The following is a 7,284-nucleotide window of genomic DNA, read 5'->3' as shown; positions in this document are numbered from 1 at the left end:
TGTGGGGGCGGGGCCAAGTCGGGCTGGGGCGGTGGGACCAGGTCACGTGGCGGGGCCGGGGCAGCCGCTTCCGGGGCGGATCCGGTACCGGCGGCACGGCGTGGCGTGGCGCGGAGGTAGGGCCGGGCCGGGCCGGGCCAGGCCTGCGCGCCGGGGTGGGGGCGTGCAGGGCTCACCCCTCCCCCCGCGCCCGCCTTGGAGTCACCCGCGGCCGTGGGGAAGGATCGCGGTGCGATTTTACACGGCGGGGGATTGGGGAGAATCGGGGCGGCTTTGGGGCTCCGCGGGGCCGCTGCTTTGCTGCCGTCCCATCGGGCTGCTCCCTGCTGCGTTGCTTGGGGGGGTCCTGAAGCCGTTCCGGGGGTGCCGCTGCCCCCGAGGCCCCCTTCTCGCCGGCGGGCCTCTCCCGCCGCTTCCTCGCGGATTCGGGGCGTTCCGGCACGCTCGGAGCCGGCAGGCGTCTGTCGGCAGGCGGCTGCGGTTTATTTGTAGCATGAGCTAAAAAAAACCAAAAACACCGAAACCTTATTTCTTCGTTTGTGAAGGGAATGACACGCTGCTGAGGGAGCCTTTGAAAGCAAGGACTAAACCTGACAGTGAGGAAGCTCCTTCCGTTTTCCCTTTTTTTCTTCTTTTTGCAGCAGGAAGCTGGTACAGAGTTTGCACTTACTAAAAGGGCCCCCGTAAATTCAAGGTATACGTGCGGAGCTGAACTGTTAGGGCTTCCGCATCGGGAAGACGGAGGGAATTTAGCTCGTGCACGTGTGACGCACGTGGCGTTTTTCCCTGCCTGTGTCCTGCAACGAAACTCTCCAAGCCAGCTCTGGACTCTGCTGTTTTCTGGTAGCTACTTCGTACGTTCTCCGTGTTGAAGGCTTTTTCTTGTAAGAACTGTGCATGTTTCACTTTTTGTTCTCCATCTGTCCCAAGGGCTGGATGAAAAGGGTTATTTTAACTTCATCCAGGACTTCAGTTTTAAAACAAGGTAAAATAAGGCAAGGGAAATTGAGCATTTATAGGTGCAAAGATATGTTTAGAATAATAGACACTTACTGTGAGTTTTGGGAGGATTTTGTGCCAAGTAGTATTTCTAAGTAATCCACAGAACAGATCTTTCCACATGCTTTATTAAAGAAACATATTGCTGAGAAACCATAAATAAAACGGCATTAATAGCTCACACAAGAATCCATCCAGAGGAATGGGAGCAATTAAATGTAAAAAAAAATCACCAGACTTGTTATACTAGTTGTTCTCTTGAGCATACAAGTCTTGTAAGTTGACTGGTTGTTCTTCGCTGTGCCTGCTTTCCATGCCTTCTGATAGAGTAGTTATTCAAAAGGAAGCTTTGTGCCTTAACGGGGAGGCAATGCCGTTTAACCAAGCCAACTGAATAAGGAGCTGGCTAAAGTTGTTTTATACCATCAGCAGCCCACGTGTGTAAACACAAGGGAGATTTTTTTCCAAATTGGTGGGGCCTGCAGAAGGGGAGAAAAAAAAAGGAGGATCTAGGAGAATGATAAGCACCTGAGTTAAGTGATAGTCCTGTGGATGGAAGAGGACTTTATGTAACTAGGAAGAGGAGCTTTTTCTGGGTATGAGGCCGTTTGCCAGGTCACAGCGCACCTCCCAGCGCAAAGCAGCTCTCTTTTTCTCAGTAGGCACTATGTAAGTGTTGGGGACGTAGATGTGCTGAGGCTTGCTCGGGAGGTCAGGCTTGTAGAGCATCTGTTCGCGAATGCCCCAACGCAGTTCTTTCCGCTGATCCTCCCCCGGTATTCGGAACATCTCCCAGTCTCGCTTGTATTCAAAATACTTGGCTACGCGGTCAGTTTTCCCACGGTTACGGCCTAGTTGCTCTAACCTTGGAGGAATAAAAGACCTTGGCTGTCCTGTCGCAGATGTGTCCTGCTGGGAAGAGGGAGAGCTCTGGCCCTGGAAGTCCCTAAGAAGGAAGGGGGGACTCTGCCGGTGGCGATAAAGCTCCAGGGAAGACTCGTCGAGGAAACTGCTGGTTGACTCAATTTCCCCCTCAGAGATGCTGTCTTCCAGATGGGTGCTGAGGTTAAGCAATTGCTGCTGCAGGTTCCAAACCTCGGGGTCGCTCTCAGCACTGCTCTCCGTTTCRCTGGCAACTGACTCGTCGGAGACCTCTACTCCTCCATCAGGTCTCCGCCTCAGCACTTTCCTTTTCATTACCGGTCTCCTGGTCCCTCTCGCTGCCCCAGAGGATGGCACGCAAGGCTCTGCCTGCTTGTGCCGTAACAGCACGGGAAGAGCGGGCCGGGCCCCAGAAGCCACGGAGGCTYTGCTGTAGGGATCGTACTGGGGAAGCGCCCAGGCTCCTCTCCGGCTATCRCCATCTCCTTGCTCAGCGTAGAGCTGGCTAAGAGCCAAAGCAGCCGCTCCCGCTAGCCGCTCTTCCTCGTTCAGAGCGGCCCATCTATACCTGTYGGGTCCCATCATCTCCTCCATGGAATCTGCTGAGCTGGACTGACTCTGCAAAGATGAACTGCAATTAATTTCTTTCAGTACATTTGAATTGGCTGAAGGCATATGAAGGAGGCTTTGTGAAGGCTAAYCTCTGCCTCTTGGCCACTGAGTAACTTCTCGAGTGTTTATTTAGCTTCCAGTTACTCAGATAGGGGTCTCAAAGGATTGATTATAATATTAATAATAGTTGCTGACCTTACTGGCACCGAGCAAAGGCTGTTTCCATACATCAAATACAAACACAGTAGAGCTATAATGCTCTCTTGTGCCTTGAAGCCCCCTCTGATGTGACTTCTAAATTTCTGCATGAAACTATACTAAAAGGAGTGACACTGTATATGAGATACTGATGGGATGATGGATAAACGTAAAGCACATTGTTTGCTCTCTGACTTTGTCAGTGTTGTGTGGATGAATTAATGGTTTTTCCCTTGTGCAAACAAATATGTTCTTCTTAAAACAGGTACCTAGTTGTGATTAAATCTAGGGACAACCAGGAGAGGATATTTTACTTCCACAGCTAAGGAAAAGGCTTTCTGCAGTATGTTTTTAGACCCTTACTTAGATGCCAGTCATCATAGCCTAAGGCAAAGCTGCAGACTGCTTGAGTCTTGCACTGTGCAGGTCCAGTTTATAGTAGGACTCAAGATCTGCTGCGTAAGGGACATTGTTTCCATTCAGTTCACAGGTTCTGGATATCTTTATTCCATCAAACGGGTTTGAAAAGCCAAGTTTTAATCGTGTAGCAGTGGTGCCATTACGAAATGTTAGAGCAGATGGCTCTGTAAGATGAATGACAGCAGTTAGCAGGCTGTCTGAAGTGTTGATACTAGCTGAGCACACTGTGAAAATGGAAACTATTCTGTGACAGTTCTGCACAGATAGCAAAAGGCTAGCTGAAAACGTGCTATCACTGTGCCTGGGCTGACAGAGTAGATTTGATGTTACAGCAGTAGCTGGAAGAAGATTAGTGATTAGAAGTGCAAAAGGGATTCACTGCATGGCCACTCCGTTGGCCATGCCCGTGTTCTGCTACGAACACCAACAGAAGTTTTAGGAAAGRAAAAATAAAATTATTCTGCAGATAGATCAGCTTAATTATTTTACAGAGGAAAGCCTGTAGCAAATGTATAATAAAAGCCACATAAAAATGCAGAAACCTAGATTTCTTCCTTTCTCTACAGATCCCAAGGAGCTCCCAGTAGCTAGTAAGACTACGAGGAATCCACTTGCTATGGCAGAYGAGAGTGTGGTTGCTGACCAAGCAAGACTCTTGAAGAGGGTGCAGGATCTGGAAGAGGAGGTGAAGAGGCTGCAGGAGAAACTCTTAGAGGGCAAGGAAGGTCCTAGCGTAAGAGATGCTCCCTCGGYGGCTGGGAAAGCCAGGAAACGCCAGCAACGGCCGTTTGATTTTAGCGCCTACGGCCGCAGGCACGTGGCACTGAAGATCGCCTACCTGGGCTGGGGATACCAAGGTTTTGCCAGCCAGGAGAACACCAGCAACACTATTGAAGAGAAAATGTTTGAAGCATTAAAGAAGACGCGGCTGGTAGATGACAGACAGACCTCCAATTATCACCGCTGTGGGCGGACGGACAAAGGAGTCAGTGCCTTTGGACAGGTCGGCATTTCCTTAGGCCATCCTGTTTTTCTGGATTTGTGGGCTTCARTGAGGGTGGCAGAGCTTGAGCTGGAGATGCTGTAAGGTTGCTGCTCAACAGGGATGAACCTAGTGCTAACTACAGGACAGTACAGCTTAGATTTGTTTTTAAAAGCCATCAATTTTTTGGTAATATGCAAGTGAGCATGGTAATGGTTTCTGGCATGTGGAATGATAATTTAATAGAGATTCGCAGTGCTTATTAGTACTGTTTTTTCAGGGGCTGGCTATGAGAGGATGAAATACACTTAAGGCTGCAGCTTCCTGAAATGAKACTAGCAATTAGAACAGCTTGGTGCTGCCAGAAAGGGGAGATGCCCCTTCCTCTGCGTATTCACTTGTTGCTTTTTCCTGTGCTGACTGCAGCACTTGGCAGACCCCTCGGAGCTGACTTAACTCACTAACCCAGCAAAAATAATAATTGGATCTCTTCCTGCGAAATGACGAAGTTAATTTGCTGTGCAGAAGGGTCTGAGGAGAACCACAGCGAGCGGAAGGGAGTGTGGGAGTGGGAGCTGGAGGGAGAGGAGCGAGGCATCCCACTTGGTGGCAAGGAGCCATTAGACTGGCTCAGTTGTTACGCCAAATCACAGCCTTCTTGCACAGCCACAAGCACTTTTAAGAGGCCTTTGTTTCAGGCCAGTCTCTCCCTCCTTCCCTCTCTGCTGCCTGTGGGGAGGAAACGGGCCGGGCGGTTTTACCTCGCAGCAGTTGTCTGCTCCAGTTCACAACACGAACCACACAATTTTCTGACCTAATATCAGGGCACAGACCTCCTTTTTTTTTCATGCCATTTAAAGTGCTTGTACAAGCACAGTGTTAGTATCTCACTTATCTTAAGCTTGTTCCCACACCAGGTTTCCCAGACAATCAGACCGTTACTGGGTTCAAGTCTYGATTTTCAGAAGAAAAAGCACATGTGTATCCTGAAAGCACTGATAAAAATTAAAGCCATTTAGAGACCGTGCTATGTAGGCAGTTTGCAACTTCCTCTGTTTTATTAAAGGAATCTATAGCATCTGCTAAGAACCTTAGCAGAGGCGCTTGCAGCTTTAGCTGCAGGAAAAAGTGGTAAGATAGACTCATTTAAGACACCTTCATCTGTAAGAGATCCTGAATTTATTTCAAACTGAAAGGCAGAGGTGTAGGAAGAGAGTTGGTCTTACAGGCTGAATAAGACCATCCATGTTTTAATCCTTCTTTTTTCCACACACACACCCAATTTTGCAGGTGATTTCCCTAGATCTCCGCTCAAACCTGTCGGAGGGGAAGAAACTAAATGGTCACCAGGGTGACTCGGAAGGCAAAGGCAGTAATTCTGAGGATGAGCTCCGCTACACCCATATTCTGAACAGGGTGCTCCCACCTGACATACGTGTGTTAGCCTGGGCCCCTGTAGAGCCTGACTTCAGCGCTAGATTCAGCTGTCTCAAGAGGACCTATCGCTACTTCTTCCCTTGTGCAGATCTGGATGTGGCCCTCATGCATGCCGCCGCCCAGAGATATGTGGGGACCCACGATTTCCGTAACTTGTGCAAAATGGATGTAGCCAATGGCGTAATCAACTTCCAAAGAACTATTCTTAGTGCACAAGTGACATGGGCGGATGGAGGAGCAGAAACTGGGCAGCGGGACCCTTTCCGACTGTGCCAGTTTGAAGTGACAGGACTGGCGTTCCTGTATCACCAAGTCCGCTGTATGATGGCAATCCTCTTCCTAATTGGACAGAGGATGGAGAATCCAGAGATTATTGATGAGCTTCTGGATGTAGAGAAGAACCCCCGAAAACCACAGTACAGGTACAAATAGCTTAGACAAACTCCCAGGCTGCTTTTGGCAGTGCTTGGGCAGAAGAGAGACTGCTGTGCATGAAGTGCTGCTGGCAAACTAATTTGTCAGCCTGTGAAGTAGTCTTTCACAATATGGAAGAAAGCTGCCAGTGGGCCTCTAAGCGATATCCTTGAGGATCTCATTTACTTTTTACCTCTTCGTTCTTGCAAAAGCAAACTGCAAGTTAGTGATGCTTTCACTCTTTGGGATCTGGCAAAACTAACCTTATGAACAACGCTCAAGTTTTTATCAAAAAAGGGGCTTCTGTACATGATAGCCCTGTCCTTAGCAGAAAGGACAAAGATTGACGTAGCGTTGTTAGCCTGGACCTGTATTAATCCATTGTAAGCCTTCTCGGTCGTAGCAGCTTTTCTCTAGCGTGGCTCCCCCTGTCCGAGCATCTTTAGGTAATGCCTTCTCTCCTTTTTCTAGCATGGCAGTGGAGTTTCCCCTGGTTCTGTACGACTGCGAGTTTGAAAACGTTCAGTGGCTCTATGACAGAGAAGTGCAGGAGTTCAACGTTACGCACCTACAGCAGCTCTGGGCCAACCACGCGGTCAAAACTCAAGTGTTACACAACATGTTACAAGGCCTAGATGCTGCTCCTGTGCCTACTGAAAAAGGTAAGGAATGGTTTTATGGCAGTACCTAGCTCACAGTTAGATAGGGGTAAGGGCTAACTTCTTTTAGAAAAAAAGAGGGGGGAGTAAACCATCAAAAAGGTTGTTCAATTCATTGCTATTTCTTCATTTATGTTACAGGTCCAGGAAACCCCAGTACTGTCCCTTGGGGAGAAATGAAACCTCCAGTCCATAATCAGGTCAGCAGCTTTGTAGAAGGSGTCAAAGCTCGCACTTACAAACCTTTACTAGACCGCCCCAAGTGTGAGGGCTTGGAGTCCCGCATCCATCACTTTGTGCAGCGGGGCCGTATTGAAATGCCGCAGGGCAGGGAAAGAGAGACCGCAGCGGGCCCAGAGCCTAAGAGAAGCCACGGCGATGCCGCGGAGAACGGCGATGCTGCAGAGCAAGCTCCCAAGCGGGTCTGCATAGACACTGAGTGACGACGCAGGTGATAAGTGTGGGGCCAGAAACAAGCTTGCCTCACCAAGAAGAAAAGTAGCTTTTGTAGCTTTTTTTCCTTCTTTTAAACGCAGTTTTGCATCAAGGGTTTTTATAAATTTCAGTAAATCCTATGAATGCTCTCAGGTGGTCTGCGGAGGTCTGGTCTACCTATGCCCTCGCCTGGGAGGGGGTTGTGGCACCTCAACGGCCTCCTCATCCCTTCTGGGGGGCCCAGCG

General features: G+C 49.2%; 2 protein-coding genes across 6 annotated transcripts; one reads left to right on the top strand and one right to left on the bottom strand.

Moving 5' to 3' along the window:
• The first annotated feature begins 50 nt into the window (after nt 1-50).
• On the top strand, nt 51-7,190 carry PUS3 (pseudouridine synthase 3). Of its 5 annotated transcripts, none has more exons than XM_085321213.1 (6): nt 51-116; nt 642-843; nt 3,678-4,114; nt 5,384-5,952; nt 6,416-6,606; nt 6,745-7,190. In XM_085321213.1, exons 3-6 carry the CDS (start codon nt 3,728-3,730, stop codon nt 7,044-7,046), a joined length of 1,449 nt encoding a protein of 482 aa, XP_085177339.1. In that variant the 5' UTR covers nt 51-116; nt 642-843; nt 3,678-3,727; the 3' UTR covers nt 7,047-7,190. The 5 variants fall into 5 exon arrangements, with proteins under 5 accessions (XP_085177339.1, XP_085177340.1, XP_085177338.1 ...); XM_085321212.1 differs by lacking the exon at nt 51-116 and adding an exon at nt 126-229; XM_085321211.1 differs by lacking the exon at nt 51-116 and adding an exon at nt 931-985 and having other exon boundaries at nt 785-843.
• Nucleotides 334-3,557, bottom strand: HYLS1 (HYLS1 centriolar and ciliogenesis associated). The gene is made up of 2 exons (XM_085321215.1): nt 1,528-3,557; nt 334-498 (listed from the first exon to the last, which is right to left on the bottom strand). The coding sequence occupies exon 1, from the start codon at nt 2,554-2,556 to the stop codon at nt 1,573-1,575; it is 984 nt and encodes a 327-aa protein (XP_085177341.1). The 5' UTR covers nt 2,557-3,557; the 3' UTR covers nt 334-498; nt 1,528-1,572.
• Nucleotides 7,191-7,284: the final 94 nt, after the last annotated feature.

This window comes from Rhea americana, unplaced genomic scaffold (assembly GCF_003343005.1).
Source record: "Rhea americana isolate MKP2758 unplaced genomic scaffold, rheAme1 scaffold_687, whole genome shotgun sequence".
Lineage (NCBI taxonomy): Eukaryota > Metazoa > Chordata > Aves > Rheiformes > Rheidae > Rhea > Rhea americana.
This window is presented reverse-complemented; position numbering and strand designations above follow the sequence as displayed.